Raw genomic sequence first — 18,647 nt, 5'->3', positions numbered from 1 at the left:
TTCGCCCTCTGCCGTTTTCCGTGCAAATGTGATATCCGCCAAACTTTTTTTTTTGCTTGTGAGGTGTTAAATGTGAGATTGTACACTGTCAAAAGAACGATATATGCCAGAACTCAACGAGAGTCAGCGAGAGGCGTTCAAGGCATATTTCGTAGTAGGGGGCAATGTACAATACATTGACATACATACCAAGAGGAAGTTGTCGTGTTTCATCAAAACTGCCCTATAACCGAATCAAGATTATATCGATCTCTGAATATATTGCGTAGAAACGATCTACTGATTGCCATCATTAGATAGCACACGCGGCAATGTACGACATCACTCACTATACCTTTATATTGTTCCAGAAATCCTCTCTCCTGGCCTTTGACCTTAAAATTCACTAATGGTGGGATAGTGAATGCGTTTGGAAACGTGACCTTGATGACCTTGGTGGGGGTTGAACTAGGACCGACATTAACAACATCAGTTTGGAAACACACTGGGCCTGCGGTACAGAGGGTGATAAATTATTACTGGACTAATTTTTGCAAAACGTGCAACACTCCGTAATGCTTGAGTTAAGCAAAGTTGCTACATTGTACAAAACATTTAATTGCGTATTACGTGATGAAGGTCCACTATTACACTAAAAGTACTTTGAACATGATATCTACGCGTAATTGTTGTAAATAAATAAATAACCAAAGGGGTGAAGAATAGAATAGAACAGATAGGTAGATAGTAACTTTGTATTTCTTAAAATGCTAAATAAACATCTTTTCAGCACAAGATGCAGCTTATAGATGAAGAACTAAACTCCCAAAACATCCTCAAACATTATCGAATTCCTGGTAACAATTGATACATTAATAGCACAATTAAACGCCAATCATTTATGTTGCAATGATCGACAAACACGCGCCCAAACACACAAACACACACGACGAACCTAAGTAAGCCACATATTCCAGTGTTGGTGTTTCCATGCGAGGGTCCAATTTCGACTTGGGGAGATTCGGAGGATAATTTACATTCTTTTTAAATACCCTCTTCACCTCCACCTTGAAGCCAGTAGGCGTAACATCGACAATTTTCGTTTCCCACTTGTCCTCGTATGTTTGGTGTCCTTTGACGTGGGCCTGGAGCACAACCACGAGTCATACTAGTGCATGTACTTTTTACATATATAAATTGTTAAACTATTCCAAGCTCTTTGTGCAATGTCTACATACTGGTACATGTCAATTTATTATACCGCTTGTAGAATGCTAGACCTCTGAAGGGTCAGGAACATTATTACCCTATTCTGTAAATTTTGCCTGGGTTTTACTTCTAAACACTATTACAATTCACTTTTGCAAGACCTCGTTTTACTAAAAAAGTTAATTTCAAGCAGATTTACTGAGTACTTCCCATGAAAATTTTGGTAAGTCAATAATATCAACGACGTCTATACCAAGAAGTAACCTACATTATATTATTATATCATTACAGAGTCACATTTCAAATTAATTTCTCATGGTTCACTTCATGGTTCACTAAAATATTAAGGAGATTAGCAGAATTACTGTAAGCATAGCTGAGACTAAATTTAGCTGACACTACCTGTATCATTGCTGTCATTCCTTCATACTTTGGTGGACAATAACAAATGATGATGGGATAATAAATCAAATAGAGCACGTACCCATGACTAATTCACTGAGGGCTGTGTTTCATTTGTTTAATAATATTATATTTTATATACGACACATTCTTTATCTAACAGTTTTTGACAAAACACAGCATCAACATTCGCACTGAATGCGATCTCTACATTACCTGTACATAAGGTTTTTCGGTAAAATTCATCGGGAAGTCGACGTCAATGGTCCTGGTGGCGTCGTTACCCATGGGAGACCCCAAGGCCACGGAAGCCCGTATGCCTCTCTTGCAAGTTTTGGATTTAGGAATGATGTTAAGCACGTTTTTGGTCTCTCCTGTCTTCCAGAAGCTGTTGTCTAAGGAAGAGAGTGCAAAACACGTAATGAGCTGCAGAATTGCTTACGCCTCACCTACGACAGTTTTTTTTCTTTTGCCAAAAAAAAAAAAAAAAAAAAAAAAGATTTACTGGAGTCAAGAAATAAATGATACAAAGCACTACTAAAAACTACTACTGTCACGCACGCACACACATTAACAAAACCACATTGCAAAAATATACTACAACATTGCGATATAGGCACAATACAACCATTTTTTCATATAAATAAGCGAGTCGTCTTTTCAAATGTGACTATTGTGTTCTCGTGTCTCAGCTGGCCACCCCGAGTTTCAGAAAACACTGGAACTCTACATCTCTACTACCTAGTACCAACACGCCTCTGCAGTTTACTGGAAACAACAAACAATGCTGAGAGAGAGAGAGAGAGAGAGAGAGAGTGTTTTCAGTGTCTTTTTTGAACTCATCGCAAAGTAAGGAGCGACACTATAGATCTCCCAGATCAGACAAACTGAGTGATGGCGTCAATTCCATGCTAGTCGCCTAGCTGGACCCCTGTACCGAAAATCAACCTGTGGTCTTAAAGAGGGATGGCAAAGCTGGAGATAGTATTCTTGCACGATTTCAAGGTTTTTGATTCGCGGTTGACCCACCTTTAACAGCGCAAAACTTTGCTCCCAGTGTGTTCTTAATGGTTGTCAGGGCGTCAAATCCCGCCACTGTAAACACGTGATCGATCTTTGGCTCGCTGGCAATCTGCGTAATTTCCGGAATCGACACGCCTCTTCCAATGCCTATTGTGAATATCTAGAAGTAAAACAAAAAGGTTATGGGGTGTATTTTCGTAAAAGAGAGCCAAAATTTATTAGTACTCTGTACGCGTTTGCCAATTTTCCAAAGGCATCTTTTCTATGTCTACATATCACGCAAGGCTGCTTAAATCTCCCAATTCAGACTTAAAAAACTATATTCCCCCCTCATAAAAAAGGAAAAGTTACTGATGTCGATGGTACCTTCTGAAATATACAAGACGAAATGGTATTCTAAATGACTGATCAGCCATTTGGAAGTAAACCATTACATAAATAACTGAAATAAAACATCGAATCCAAGTGTAGGGACGAGGCAAGCAAAGATTCGTTGGAGGGGGGGGGGGGGGGGCATTCGTCTTTGCAATTTAAACGCACCTCTATTCCAGCTTTGGTGGCATTTCCTGCCGCAGATACTGGGCTCTGCACCGAGTACCCATCAGTAAACAGAAACAACAAATTAGGCGCTGTGCTTCTGTCCCCCGAAGCTTTGGAAAAAGAGGTCTAGTAAAGAAAAAAGGGTATATACTTTAGTTTCTCCAATTAATTTTGTAGTGAGCCATGTTAGTAATTGTTTTTTCATTTCACCTTGGAGTGGCACACTCACACGCACACACACACTCCGGTATTTTAGTCAACTATAACAGACATTTATCATATAGACATTATTCAATTATAGATATTGTTTATAAGACACCTTTCTGAGTCAATAGCATAATTGAATTATTACATAGTTTGGCTGAAATAATAATAATAATAATAATAATAATAATAATAATAAATAGAGAAATGAATAAACAAAATCCGTCAAAGCAATGTTGTTAAGGATTCTTGATACGTTACCCGTTGAGCATACCACAAAGCGTCCGCAGTGTTTGTCCCACCGGAAGAATAATTCATGTTCATAATGGCGTCTGCAACGTCACGTGGTTTGTCGAATTGGTTCAAAGAAAAGTGATGTCTTACACGGGTAGAAAAACTGATAACTCCAACCCTGATCTTGTCTTGCGCCACGGGTAGCTGAAGGACCAAATCGGCTAAAAACTTTTTCAATTTTTCATTATTGACGCGCCCTACGCTTCCCGATTCATCAATAACGAACAGAACGTCCGCATTGACATCCTTGCCACACTCTGTAAAAGAAGACTCGTTAATGTACAACAAATACAATTTCTTTTACCAGTTAGCAACACAGTTTAAAGGCGAAAGCTGGTACAGAAAGATGGTAAAATGGAACTATCAAAAACTCCTTCAGTAGAGTTTTTCGGACCAATAGACATATAACTTTACTTTGGAAAATGTCGCATGCCTCATCGTGAACAGGTACCTCGCGAAGGGGCGGTGCAACTACAGATCTTGGTTGAAGAACCTTACAAAAACTTACCCATCTGTAAAGGATACTACAATCAACTATTTCAATCGCCGCATTCGCATTCTTGAACGCCCTGTTTAACAAATCGACTACTCCACATTTGTTCTAAGCACTGACTGCTTAGAATTGTATCCAACTAAACTGCATTTCTAATGCAATCTTAAATACTTTTTTCAATCAAACCAAAAAGCAAACCGTGATTTTATTGGGCTACGATATGTCACCAGACTATGTCTATTGTCAATTTAGTAGAGCCAAGCATATAAACATATATCTAACTACATGTATTTTTGCTTAAAAGGACCACAAGCCAGTAGAATGCTTTTCGAACTTAATATCAATGTCCACTTAAAGGGATAATAACTCTTCGTATGAGATCTATATTCCACAATAAAAACATTGTGAATAACTCATAGAAATATAATATATTCTGTTTTACCACAAAAACGGCAGTTATAGCTATTATTCTGATATCTGAGCTTGTCTTTGGACCACGTGACCTCCATTGATAGCTATACTCTGTTAAAATCTCTTCAGAGATTTTAACAAAAAACTAAACTTTTTAGAAAAAAACCAGGGACTAACTTTGAATGTAAAAATGGATTCATTAACCATTGGTAAGTATGGAAAATTGTTGTTTATTCCAGGAAAATTCATTTTTTGGCCTAAACGAAGAGTTGTTATCCCTTTAATGTTACCGGTTATTCAATTTCAGCAGTCACTGCTTTGCCAAAATGTATACTTATTGTGAAACAAGAACAATTGCAGCATAACATTATAATATTTAGTCCCTTAGTAAATAATGATTTTTATTATATCATTTCACCTAAAAATCGAAATCACCTTCTTAACATTGTATCATTTGCGTAGACAACAATTACATACAAATGATCAAATATTGTTGCAGTTCTCTCTAGTTACCTTTGTCGCAAACTGGAAACTGCCATTCGCCTTTGGCTCCAAAACCGGTTGCCACAAACATCTTACGCACGTCGACTGAGCCGGGGGACTTCCACTGCATGAAGGTGTCGACGCCCACAACTTTGCCACGCCCAACTTTTATAACTCCTAAACAGAAAAGTTACAAACTTCACTTAAATGGTTTAGTTACATTGACGCCTGTAATTTTTGCCCTGTGACATAGAACTAGCCACATTAGATTGACAGACTTTCAAATTGGATATTTTTGTCGTTAATAACTGTGTCGATTTTCCATTAAAGAAGAAGGACTTGTTGCTGGGACTCTTTGCTAACCTTTTGCCCACGATACCCAAAAGGAAAGCTTGCCATTCCCGTCAAGAATGTTCGGGGTCTTCACAGTCACTAGGCAGGGGCCTTGGGTTCCATTGCGAATACATGATTCTGAGTTCTTGTTGTCGCCAATGACAATCTCAAAGCCAGGCGCCCCGGTCTGCAAAACAAACCACGAAGAAACCAGAATTACCACAACTAGTTCGTTGGGTAATTGTGTTTTAATCTGGTAGTGACAAAACCCAAGGAAACAAAGGTTTGTAAAGGCAGCAAATAACAAGGCAGCAAAGCTGTCAAATGTACAGACAAAAAACAGGAAATAACTATGCACAAAATAGGGTACTGTCAATTCTGATGCAAAAGTACATTATGTTAAACTGCAAATTCAACATCAAATTTTAATTATGCTCAACAGGTAATATCAATGTAAGTAAAATGTGTAACAAGTTCACACTTTGAAAATGTATAACTTCCAGAAAAAGGAAGCCAATTAGACTGCTTTTCCAACTCCAGCTGCATTTTAGTCCTGTATTTCTTTTTTGAAAGTTTGGCAATCATAAGTAACATGGTTTTCCCATAATGGTCATCATGGCAGCAGCACCCAAAATTGTGTTTTCTTCTATTCTGATGCCATATTACATAATGGTTAACAGCATAATGACCGTCAATTTTTAATAATAAAATATACGTATCTTGGATTTTCAGAAAATGTGACTAGCATGGGTCTTCAAGCCTGTGGAACTTCAAGGTCACACCTTGAAAATGCCAATATGTGAAAAATTAAATTTTCACAAAAAAACTGTTTAACTGGCAGTAAGAATTGCCAAACAGGCTGCATTGCCTACTGAAGCTGTATTTTAATCCCATGTTTCTTTCCTGTAAGTTTGAGGACAGTAAGTGGAATGTTTTTTCTTAAATGGTCATCAAGGAGCAGTGCCCAAAATAGCTTTTTTTTTCAAATTTTGATGCAATATTACATAATGTTTAACAGCATAATGACCATCAATTTTAATAATAAAATATTAGTATTATGGATATTCAGAAAATGTGACAAGCAAAGGTCTTCAGGCCCATGGAACTTCAAAGTCACAACTTGAAAATGCCAAAATGTAAACAAGACAGTACTGTTCTGAAATGTTTTTTCCCCATTTTTAACAATTTTTAACATAAAACAAAATTAATAGTTTACTGCCGTTTTATATGATCAATTAGGAAAATTGATGAGATGGGAATAACATCAATAGAGCAGTGTTAAATGTCCAATTTCTTCCATTCTGAGATTCTGAACATAGTGAATGATTGAATCTGTCAAACTGCAATGATATGAGTTTATTTCCATTTTTGAAACTTAATTACACAATACACGATAACAAGTTTACCATCATTTTTACATAATCAACTAACAATGTTGTAAAGATGCAGGAAATGCCAAACAAACACTTTTATGTATCTTGTTAATTAAATTATGAAACTGTTAACATGCCTAAGAATTGAATCTGAGGAAATGTGAAAAAACGGCATTTCTTTAAAAAAATGGCCCGATTATGCTGATTTTTAAACTCAACCTGTGTTTTAGCAGGAATGACCACTCCTGTGAGTTTAATGACAATTGGCCTATCTGTTTTTCTTATATTGTGTTTACAGTGTTGCATATATGCTGAAAAGTGAAAAAAAGCATAACTACTAAAATAGTGGCCCGAACATGCCTATTTTCAAACTTGACCTGCGTTTTAGTAAGATTGATTACTCCTGTGAGTTTCATGACAACAGGCCTATCAGTTTTCCTTGAAATGTGTTTACAGTGTTGCATATATGCTGAAAAGTGAAAAAACAGCATAACTTCTACAATAATGGCCCGAGCATGCTGATTTTCGAACTTGACCTGCGTTTTATGAATATTCATCAGCTCTGTAAATATACAGCCAAAAAGTAAAACTGCCTTCCACTTATCGATCGTGCTTTTTTTCGAACTTGACCTGCGTATTATAAATATTCATCAGTTCTGTAAGTTTCAAGCCAAAAGGTAAAACGGTTTTCCACTTATCGTGTTATCGGTGCTGCATATATGCTGAAAAAAGTGAAAAAACAGCATAAATTCCCTATAAGTGACCCGATCATGCTGATTTTCGAACTTGACCTGCGTATTATGAATATTCATCAGTTCTGTAAGTTTCAAGCCAAAAGAAAAAACAGTTTTCCACTTATCGTGTTATCGGTAAAAGTGCACGGCGACGACGGCGACGACGGCGACGACAGACGCAGATGACGGCTATATGTACAGACACATCTGTGTCTGTACATAAAAATGATAATATATATTACAAGCAATCTTCCTGGCAATGTGCTTAGTTGTACCGGAAACGGACCTTGGTTTTTAAATTTATAAACAAATAGAGATACTTTTGAGAACTCACTGGGAAATATAACCTACCCTTCCGCTTGTATCTGTCTGCAAAGCCAAATCAGGTGCCAGGATGATGTGAGCATTTTCTGCCGCCTTCACCTCAAATGTGGCATTGGTTTCACGTGAAACGTCCCGAACAAATTTGTACTCGTATTGCGACGGGGTCGATATCAAACACGCTGTTGAAACATGAAATGAAAACAATTAAAGTGAAAAACAGAAGCCCTCTTGCCAGTTTTGGGCCACGCAATTCAACAGAAGGAGTTCAGTTTTGGTTATAAATGGAATCCAAAACGCCTTAAGTCAGCTTTTACTGTACTTAACTGTATTGCACCAAATTTAAGTCACATTTTGTGTAGGTCAGTGATTGCTAGATTGGGAACCGCACCAGCTTTTACACATTAGAACGGTTTGTTTTTAATGATCACCTCTTCTTAGAGGCTTGCTTAAGCTAAAACCGTCCCGGTTTGGCCTACCCTCTATCAGGGCCGCAGTTATTATTCTGTGGACATTTTTGCTGAGGCTACAGAGATTAGCCATCTATTTAACTTGAGACATATCTGTTAATATCTAGCTCTAGAAAAATTAATCAGTGGCCCTGATAGAGGGTAGGTGTGGCATACCTTTATCACATTGTGCTCTTTAAAGTCAAATGTGAAGCCAAACTAAACCTCAGTATATGACAAAGTCATATTAAAGAAAGTTTCTACAACACGGGTTGATTTAAACTTTTACGTGACCCAGATGTCTTCGGAGTGGGCTTGAAGCGTAAAATTCACCATCCTCTAAAATGAGGCCCATCTTTAAAGGTTTACATCAAGGCAACAAAACCAAGTTTTTTAGTTTTGCCAACTCTTTGTCATCGACTGTCTGCACAACTGACACTGAGAAACAAAAGTAGACATTATGTGGTCCACCGTTTAAGAACATTCCTTTTGCCGCCTTTACAATCGAGCATCTACATGTACGCTGGTGCGCATATGTTGTCTAGAAATGCAGCAACAGCAAGTATACGCGGCTGGCTAAATAAAAGTTTTCAGCATGAAAGTTTTCAAATCTTACTGATACAGGAAAACGAAAAATATGAATAGGAAGGAATAAAGCCCCATCTTAACACTAAACAATATACCGGTGGGAAACAGGGGCCAAACGCTCACTCTTTCTCTGTCTCCTTTGACGTGCCAAAATATTAATGTCATCAATATCACTGGTGTTTGCACTTTAACTAAACCAATATTGATCTTGATTCTAATAATACCACGATGTACACGCTTTTATAGTAACAGATTACGGACCGTATTGACCTTCACGTTAAGGCCACGTTCCCAAAGAAACTATCGGACAGTGTACAAGGTAAACGATCCAACTCGATCGCACTCCAAACGAAGTGAAGAAGCTTCCATTAGCCGAACGCACACAAAAATTAGGCACCCTCTCTCTCTCCCCCCCTCCCCCCAGCTGCACGAAGAGGCGTGTCATTCACTCTTCGGCGAGAGTCCTCGTGCAGTTGGGTCGATCTATCTAAAACGATAGTTTCATTGTGAACGCACCCTAAGACACTGATAAAAATATCGAGTGCTGGCAAGATTTTAATATTGTTGGGATTCGGGACAGATAACGTTCACCCAATCTGAGGATGTGCAATCTCTTTTGGTTTTGGTTTATTTGTAAGCAGATTGAGAGCGTCTTCATGCTGATTCGAAATGGTATGCGGCCCACGGCCCATATTTGATGGCAAAACCTAAAACCTCCTACAGCTTGCTTGTTAACTAAGAAAGGACAACCTGGACTTTATTCTTTTTTACTTATATTACTCCTTTTTATCCACAATGGAAACTGTCTTCTACACTTTCACATTAATGTTGTTTATTACAAAAGTTTTTTTAAAAAACAGATACATTCTAAGGACTTATAAATTTTTCACACTAGTTTATGTAATTCCTTATGCCGTGCCCTAATCCCAAGTGGCCGCCGTTGTGGAAGATGATGGATGAAAATACATCGCTGCGTTGATACGTGACATGTATTACTTCACGATAGCACTATTTAATTAGCTTGTGTAACCTTAAGAAACTTCTGTGATGTGTTAACCTATGTATGTGTGCATCGTCGTTATCATCATCTAACTTGAGTCACTGTGTCCCTTTTCATCTGCTTGGAGGACATCTTTTTGGCCACTTTCACCACCCTTTAAAGTTGGGTCTTTGACGATATTTCAAAGAGTCCGTTCTCATATCTTAAACTTCAGATCAATCAAGCAGGGTTGACCCATCTCCGAGGGGTTTCTCGCTGAGGTGCTTTCAGCGTAAGCGGCTCTGATGTCTGGCAAGCCTTCGGAAGCTGTTAGGGAGTTATTTACTATCGTAGGCGTGCCAGATATCTAAGCCACGTATGGGAATGGGTCAAAGTCACCATCAAACTCATACATCAAAGTTATTGAACTTAAAATACTGATATTTGTTGTAGTAGACCAACATTCGTTTTTCATGCGGAAGTGAAAGCCCGATGTAACAGAAACTTCAGAAGAAGAAATGATACCGAAATTAGTGAGAAATTTGCCCTCAGTGGAGCATATTTGAATTGCAATAAAAGTGTGAATCTTTAATTTTTTTATCTGTCGTTTTGAACAACAGTTTACTTTTGTGCTTATAAGGGATAAATGGGGTGTATCATACAGCGATTTTACAAGTCGTATCACTGAGGTATAATTCATTGGTAAAGCAAGTCTTTTCCTCTCTTACAAGACGAGCTTTAAAATAATTTTATGTTGTATATACTGGTAAAACAGTTACGGACAGGATTTGCATTTTCAAAAGCCTATGCTTTGATCAGAGGGTCTGAACAAATTCAAGTAAAACAAATAAAAAAATAGTCACAATCCTTGTGAAAACGTATAATAAAATGTGAAATAAAGAAAAAGAATCAAACTAAGAATAAAATTAAAATTCATTTGGATATAAAACAAAAAAATAGCATTACCTGGGGTAGCTGTTTGTCCATACACTCCGAGCATCAAGGTACTTGCCCATACAAGAAGAATCTTCAAAGATGCCATCGTTGGTAACGAAAACTAACAGGTGAGAGACAAGACAAAAGTTGAACGGTTATCACTCTCTGTAAGAAAACAAAATGTCAAAATCACCCGAGAGTATGCAGTAAAAACGTCTTTTTTAGTGAAAACCCGCAGCGTCGAGCGCTATTTAAAGTTGGCAGTAACGAAAGACGTGTCTCAGCTAAAAAACCATGGGCCGTTCCTCGATTTGGGGGCACTTACTCAGATGGTAGAAGCAGAAATCTCTCCGCTGAGGCACCGTGGCACAGTGAGCGCCCAATCAGAAAAAAGGAGTACGTCAAGTTCCTTGTGACCTTAAACACTCTCTACACTTATGCGTGGCAAGATAGGGACGACACAGAGCACCTTGTGTGGCGGTAGCGCGAGGTTACGCTGCACCGGGCCCCCATTCAGGGTCTCCAGGGTACAGGCTGTCTGGGACAAGTGGCTTATCTCTGTTTGATGACATATCGCAGGCCTGGGCTGCGTTTGGACAAATTTTAGAATCTGACCGAAAGCCCAAGAAATTCGTCATGACACGATAACTTTAAAATTTGGCAGTTTCTGTGATTTGGTTTTTAAGTCGTCATTCACGCACGGGTATCCAACTGAGCATTGTGCACTTGGTTGATGTGATCGTTTTGTGATGACGTTTATCATACCCAGTCCGTGCGAGGCTGGAGATGATTCAATTTTCATTAGAACTGCACAAGTGTTCACCGTGCAACGAAGTAGTGTCATGGCGTCCATTGTGCGATTCAAGATCAAATTTATTTGATAATATATTTTTTTGAAAAAATTCTCTAGCATTTATTTTTCAAAAATTAGTTTATTTCATTCACCCTTATTTTTCTGTTGCACATCTGAAAATGTTAGGCAAAAGTGAAAAAAGGTAATTTTACAGTTTATCAAAGTAGGAATGCATTACGGTTTCATAAACAATGCATGCAAAAATATGTGTAAATTTCCAATAGGAAAGCCATACAACCGCAGTCAAAGAGGAACTGCTGCTGGTTGAAATATTTTCAACTATCTTTTGCAGACATACTTGATTTTTGTAATATAATTCGCCTGATTTTTGTGGCAGAACTCACTTATGAAATAACTATTTAAAGGGATAATAACTCTTCGTATGTGATCTATATTTCACAATAAAAACATTGTGAACAACTCATAGAAATATAATAAATTCTGTTTTACTACAAAAACGGCAGTTATAGCTATTATTCTGACATCTGAGCTTGTCTTTAGACAACGTGACCTCCATTGATGGCTATACTCTGTTAAAATGTCTTAAGAGATTTTAACAAAAAACCAAACTTTTTAGAAAAAAACCAGGGACTTACTTTGAATGTAAAAATGGATTCATTAACCATTGGTAAGTATGGAAAAATTGTTGTTTACTCCAGGAAAATTCATTTTTTGGCCGAAACGAAGAGTTATTATCCCTTTAAGATGCAAAAAAACGTCATTTTGTTTTGTGATATCCATATGCAAACAACTGATTGCCTTCGCTGACACGGGAATACGCCACAAGAAGATCCGACTGTCGGGAGGGGTCATCGTCGGTCGGTATGCCCATAATTTGCCCATGGACCGTCCCGTTCATTGGTACAGGCAAAGCCAGTTTGACAGAACCTTTGATATCCACGACGTACATGTAGTTGTAAAATATTGACATAGACGGGACGTCACCATTCTTTGCTGCTGACGTAGCGGTTTCTGCGATGCCGGCAAATACGAGTACTGGACCCTGTGCATTGCCATCTTGTGACGAAATGATCATCAGTTCTGACGTCATGTTAAACGAAGAGACGTTTAATGCCTTTGACAACTGGAGAGTGGTCAGTATATCACCGTCGTCGTACTTCATGCGGCAGAGGCCGCCAGATCGAGTGGCAAGCCAAATGGCTTGAACTTCTGGATTTGATTCTTTGATACGCTGTTGATGAGCAGAAGGGTGGAATCGCAGCGTAGAATCTCGCCGTAGACGTACCGGGCCTCGGGCGACAGGTTTGGCCAAACCCATGAACCTTTCAGGAATGTCATAAACTTCCTGTCCAAAAATAGCTCGTAAATTATCCGAGGCTCTATTAATTTGGCTCCGTTGCCCTTGGTTTTGTGGCGGATGATGCGGCTTCGGAACGGCAGTGTTGAGACTCTCTTCCGCCGCCATTCTTACGACGTCAAGATCTTGAGTGTACTTTAGCGTCCCACTTGTTCCGTTATCATGGAAAACCAGAAGTCGGTTCTTTACGCCGTTTGTCCCACTGGAGGCCACGTCGTTCGTCTCTGCTGGGATAACCAAGTAGACGTAATGGCGATACACCATCAGGCGAGGGCCGCTTGGGTCATCATTCGGTAGGTATCCTCCTATGTCACCCAGAAAGGATCTGGGGGTCTCCACCTCGCTGGTGAAATTATAAATCCAAATGACTTTGATGATTTGGACCATGATGTCTCTTAAGTCAACCGCGTACAGACGAAGTATCTGGAAATTTCACGAACGGGATAAAATGAAAATTAGCATTTGGCAATACGAAATAAACACTTTCTTATCTCAATTTTTCAACACACTAAAAGCTTTCTTAATAAATGCTTTATATGTCTTAAATTATTTGGAAGTTGAAAGTCTTACGTTAATCCATGGGTTGAGCCAGCCAAAACACTATGAACATCGAATTGAAAAGAACATTTGCAAATAAAAAAAGAATAGGTATAAACTCACGAACCAAGAACTTTTACCACTTCTCGATCATCTTGCTGCTTGCTTTCATTCACTGTAGGTGCGTAACAATTTGAAAGGTGAATCTGCAGTGCTTAAATTAGTGACCCAGCCGCTTTAGTGAAATAAGCGTGATGATAACGGGAAGACTTGAACCACCTATCACCGATAAACACCGGGATATTCACATGCCCCCCCCCCTCCAGCGATACGAGTATAGACAACTGTCGCTCAATCGTTCCGTCAATGCAGTGCTATATGTCTCCATCTGGCAAATCGTATGCAATAGTAACCAATTTTATGTGATTTGGGCACGGAAAGCAAATCGTATAATTATGTGAAATAATACTCTCATTTTCATGGAATTGAAACCAAGAAGCCCTATCAAGAATTGCACATTTTATTGTTTATTGTTGCGCCAGACCAGGGAATTATATTAAATATAATTCCCTGGTCAGACTTATAAGAATAAATATGTACCGGTAATTAATAATAATCATTCAAGAGCAACCCGTTATTTTTAACCCTACTGGCCACAGTACTGCGCAGCTTGTACTGTAGAGATTACAAATACAAGTTAATTATCTGTTACATTGAACTTATTTTTGTCGAGAAGCACTGCCAATGGCAAATAGCACTTGTCCCTTTGCTGTAATGGACAAAGCTGCGAGCTGATCTGGTTGAACAGACGGGTCACTGTCACTTGGAATTCCAATAATCTGTCCTTGAACCGTTCCATTACCTGGCACCGGGACAGACCACTTCAATCCAACGCTGGAGACATCGACGGCAAACACGCAGTTCTGAATCAGAAAAGGTGCGGGTCCCTTGCGTGCAAGACCAGCGAATAGTAAGGTCGGGTCCTTGCCGTTGTCATCGGTGTAAAGCATCAGTTGTGATGTGATATTGAATCTTTCCACTCTGAGCAGATAGTTCAATGGTACTGTCCGCTGCATAGCACCACTTGCTGGGTCTATGCTTGCCAAAATGCCGGATCTTGTTATTAACCAGATGGCGTTAAGGTTAGGACTTCCGATATCAGCTGAAGCCCTTTGAGGACGGTGACCAGTGTGGCTATCCTCCCGGAAGAACGTCTGAGCGTCTCTTTCGGAAAGGCCATTATCGATACCCGTTTCTCGGAGATCGTGTTCATCTATCGGAGCTTCCAGAAAGTCGTCTTTATTCAATTTGTTGCCATTGGTTACCATTCGAATGACGTCAGAATTCCTGTTCACAAACTGCAGAGATGCGCTGTCGCCGCTGTCTCGTACAGCCAAAAAGTAATTTATGGCGCGGCTTTCTTCTCTCGTAGGGAGAATAACATATATGGTTTTCTGAAACGCCATGATTTGAGCCCCATTTTGAGTAAGGACCGTAGGTCTGTTCTTTTGATTCGTCTTCGCAGATACAGTAAAGTTCCATGCTATCTGGAGTCGGTCATTGATAGTGCGTCGAAGGTCGACCGCGAAGATTCTTATCTCCTACAATGTATCAGTTAGTTATGTACAAGCAATCACTGCAAGCGTAAATTAAATCATGATGTCATATCAGGACGTGTGCTTCCACCATAATTTTTTAATATTTCTGTTAAGGTCACAATTGAAAGGCATCTTCCCGTATTCTAAAATTCAAATTCAATCATTTTCTTTTGCAAAATCATCACTCATGTCAATAAATATATAATTTGTTAACTTACAGATCGTGCTAAATCGATGTTGAAAGGGCATTGCGATGAGAAATATTCTAATAATTAATAAGAATGTGTGCAACATCACCAAAAGAATTTGAGTGCTTCAGCGGCGATCAAAGAACATTGCAAGGAAAGTTATTCAACAAGGAAATCCTTTGCCTTCGGCGTAATTTATACGGTGTTTCGCCACGCTGAGTGCAAGCAAAGCAGATTAATAATAAATGCTTGTAACACCTACAGCACACCGGTAAAGGTAAAACATATTTTTTCTTCAAAAGGCAGTTCAAACAACGCGTGATCGATACGTCTGCTTTGGACAGTGTGCGTTAGGTCTAAAACAAAGAATAAAGCTCATAAAAAAAAAGGTACGGAATACATACAGGAGCGGACGGCTGCGTGCCTCCATTGTTAACTTTAAATTCCATAAGGATGTAGACCCGATGTCCGGCAATGACTGGTTGGGCAATGGGCACAAAAGCTCCCGTCTGGCTGTTGATCTTGTCGTTAATGTAAATGCTTCCCATTGGTATACCGTCTAAAATGGAAACGAACTGTATGAAAACAGATGACAGGTGACGGATGACAAGGGACACGTACAATGACATGTGACGGGGGAAGAGTGATGGTGTCAGGTGACAGTGACTTTCTACTTTTCTTTCCCGATTAGGACCTCACAAACGATAACCCCGCCCCTATAATTAAAGCACTTTAAGTCGACATTCCAATCTATTTTCGAGGATAAATATATATTATTTTTTTTTGTCTAATGTCAAGCGCCTCTAACCTGTGGTGTAGGTGATCAGTCTTCCAGATTGTCGAGATATGATGAAGAACAAATTATTATTTGCCATCGTCAAACTGAAACGAGGACAAACATTATATCAAGTAAACACCGGCGCACTCAATGCCGGATGAGCTCAGCTACCACAATCACGTCAAGATTGAAGGTTAACGGTGCGACAGGAATGGTAGTCCTGGGAATGGAAGTCCGTGGTGCCATATCGTAAGTACAGGTTAGGGTTAGTTGGAGTATTAAGGCTAGAATATGGGACGCAGGCCCGTAGCCAGCAATTTCAAAGGGGGGGGGGGGTTCCTTTTCTGAAAAAGTGGACCTTTTCCCATAAAAACTTCATGTACCTAGATCAAATTTTACCCAGAGTGGACCTTTTCCCAGCAAAAGGGGCGGTTCTTTCGAACCCCCCGAACCCCCCCCCCCCCCCCCCCCCCCCCCCCCCCCCCCGGCTACGGGCCTGCGACGGATGTCACCTGTACAATGTAATGGGGACCATAGTTCCTAGCGGACTACCATTCCTGTCGACAATGATCGTTTGTTGAATTTAAAGTTGCATTAACTCTTAAAGCTTATGCAGTATATACACTCATTCCGATAAATAAATAGACAAAATAGAATAAGTAAGTAAATATGATGTAGGACGATGACTTAGACTTACCTATAAACTGGCCTCTCAGATGGTTCCATCGTGATCGCCTTTCCGTTCATTTTCCCGCTGTTAAAGTAATAGACCAGGCTGTTGCCATCACAGGCGATGATGTCGCCCCCTATGTTCATAATTGGAAGTGGCGGGAAACGGAGGAGCTCGTCTGTCCATTGAATACTTCCGTTGATTGGGTTGACACTGACGTAGCCTCTGAAATGTGAAACATTGGGTGTTATTTTTATTTTTTTAATAGTCATCTTTAAATTTCTGACACGATACTGTAGATGGTGAACCATAGACCTTGTTTTGCGTAATGTGTCGCATAAAATGTAGCAAGCACGTGTTCCACCTGCACTTTATTTAGGCCAATAACGGTAATTTGGACAACACTTTGGGTCGGTTTCACAAATTGGTCTTTATCTTTTAGATTAAATATTTGAGTTCAAGGCAATATCAGAGAGTGGTTGTCAGAGGTACCCAACTGGGTGTAGTGAAAGAATTGGCCTGAAACACAAACCAGATCTCTTCTGTTATAAAATCGGCGCAATATATCATTTGATTGTAGTAGGCCTATGGCTGGATTTTTGTTGGGTCAAAGTAGATACAAATTTTAGTCTTAAAGGTTAGGCCGATTTGCTGGCTAAAGTTCATTTTCGAGATAAGGCTCCTGGTCTAAAGTTGCTATGTACATGTAAGTGCGGTCAGTGATAAACATCATTATCCAACCTATTAACCCGTAAATACCGTGACCTCTTCATTGGACCACTGACTGGCTCGTGAATAATACAATAAGGGCACCTGTCGCTGATAATATATACATATAATCAAATGGATAAACTACCATTTCTTGCAACAACAAATATATAGGCCCTATGTTAAATGTTGCTATAATTGCTTTTCAACCATTTGTGCTAAAAACAAGAGGGGCTGGGGGGGGGGGTTGTCTGTCGCATTGAGCAAACGGGGGGGGGGGGGGGGGGGGGGGGGAGGGAGGGGGTTCTAACATCTAGACTGTCAGAACCCTTTTCTCTGAAGCGATGGATTTTGACGGTAAGCAGACGAAATATGAACCGGTAAAGTATCAATTTATTATTAAGACCACTGACAAAAGAACTTTTACTTAACCGTTTTTGCAATCTGAATTTCAAACAAAAACGCCAAGGGGTTTATGGTAAACATATTGTTAGGCTCCTTTTCCTGGCGTGCCTTCACCGTAATCAAACAAAAGCCTTTGCCTATAAAAAACATGAGAACCGTTTTTCGTTCATTAATCGAAAAGAAAAAAGAAAGAAAACGACTCACGTTCCTTTAAGCCGTATGGCCGGACAGACGATGTTCACGTCGTTCCCAACGCACCCTAACGGACTCCCCGGCAAGGGGGCCTGGGACACTTGCGACGTCCACCGCACCGTGACGTTTCCCTGAGGGAAATTGCCCAGGACTGAGGAAAATGTTCCCGAAGGCGTGCAACCGTAAGTCGGACAGCCAATGATGACGTCGCCTTGCGCAGCCGTCTCGTGGACCAGGCAGGTGAGAACGAGGAGCGCCGTGAGCAGGGGAAACCTTATGGCAAAGCGTACGTCCGACATTTCGTTGTGAATGTGTGAACAAAGTTAAGGGGGTGTGTCTGAGCGGAGTGCAATGTTATCACCTTGTTGATTGGGGGCTGGGTTATCTATCTTGTCTAACAGAGTGAAAGGTCAAACGATTAGCGCTAAAGGCTTACTTACAATGCGCACACAAAACAGCAAATATACGGACACTTAGGAGCAAAAATAATTTTAACTAGAGGACCTAAGGGGCGTTACCGCCTCCAGGTATTGTCCCACCAGTGAGATTTCCGTAACCTCATTCCAGTTTTAAAGTAGCTATGGTGCATTTTGCAGGAGTCTATAGAGCTTATAGGATACTTGACCATCTCATTCTGAGTAAGAGGATA

General features: G+C 39.8%; 2 protein-coding genes across 6 annotated transcripts in view; both read right to left on the bottom strand.

Moving 5' to 3' along the window:
• Window positions 1-11,197, bottom strand: part of LOC106174824 (uncharacterized) — a 44,734-nt gene extending 33,537 nt beyond the window's left edge. For 2 of the 4 annotated variants that reach the window (XM_086996033.1, XM_086996030.1), the window contains exons 1-11: window positions 11,077-11,196; window positions 10,782-10,916; window positions 7,830-7,981; window positions 5,402-5,558; window positions 5,069-5,215; window positions 3,619-3,908; window positions 3,154-3,279; window positions 2,620-2,773; window positions 1,807-1,985; window positions 935-1,124; window positions 335-490 (exon numbers count right to left, since the gene is read on the bottom strand). In XM_086996033.1, the coding sequence (XP_086852159.1) occupies window positions 335-490; window positions 935-1,124; window positions 1,807-1,985; window positions 2,620-2,773; window positions 3,154-3,279; window positions 3,619-3,908; window positions 5,069-5,215; window positions 5,402-5,558; window positions 7,830-7,981; window positions 10,782-10,857 (1,627 nt within the window). In that variant the 5' untranslated portion in view covers window positions 10,858-10,916; window positions 11,077-11,196. Of the gene's footprint in view, window positions 1-334; window positions 491-934; window positions 1,125-1,806; window positions 1,986-2,619; window positions 2,774-3,153; window positions 3,280-3,618; window positions 3,909-5,068; window positions 5,216-5,401; window positions 5,559-7,829; window positions 7,982-10,781 lie in introns of all 4 variants that reach the window. The other 2 variants (XM_086996032.1, XM_086996031.1) reach the window with 2 other exon arrangements.
• Window positions 11,198-11,337: 140 nt separating this feature from the next.
• Window positions 11,338-18,343, bottom strand: LOC106153396 (uncharacterized). Of its 2 annotated transcripts, none has more exons than XM_013527303.2 (5): window positions 18,011-18,340; window positions 16,721-16,918; window positions 16,054-16,127; window positions 15,650-15,804; window positions 11,338-13,345 (listed from the first exon to the last, which is right to left on the bottom strand). In XM_013527303.2, the coding sequence occupies exons 1-5, from the start codon at window positions 18,295-18,297 to the stop codon at window positions 12,323-12,325; spliced, it is 1,737 nt and encodes a 578-aa protein (XP_013382757.2). In that variant the 5' UTR covers window positions 18,298-18,340; the 3' UTR covers window positions 11,338-12,322. The 2 variants fall into 2 exon arrangements, with proteins under 2 accessions (XP_013382757.2, XP_086852160.1); XM_086996034.1 differs by lacking the exon at window positions 11,338-13,345 and adding an exon at window positions 13,962-15,060 and having other exon boundaries at window positions 18,011-18,343.
• Between the last annotated feature and the right edge of the window lie 304 nt (window positions 18,344-18,647).

This window comes from Lingula anatina, chromosome 9, assembly GCF_051362555.1.
Source record: "Lingula anatina isolate TDL-2025a chromosome 9, LinAna3.0, whole genome shotgun sequence".
In the NCBI taxonomy this organism is placed as follows: Eukaryota; Metazoa; Brachiopoda; class Lingulata; order Lingulida; family Lingulidae; genus Lingula; species Lingula anatina.
Note: the sequence above shows the minus strand (reverse complement) of the source record. Positions and strands in the feature narration are given on the sequence as shown.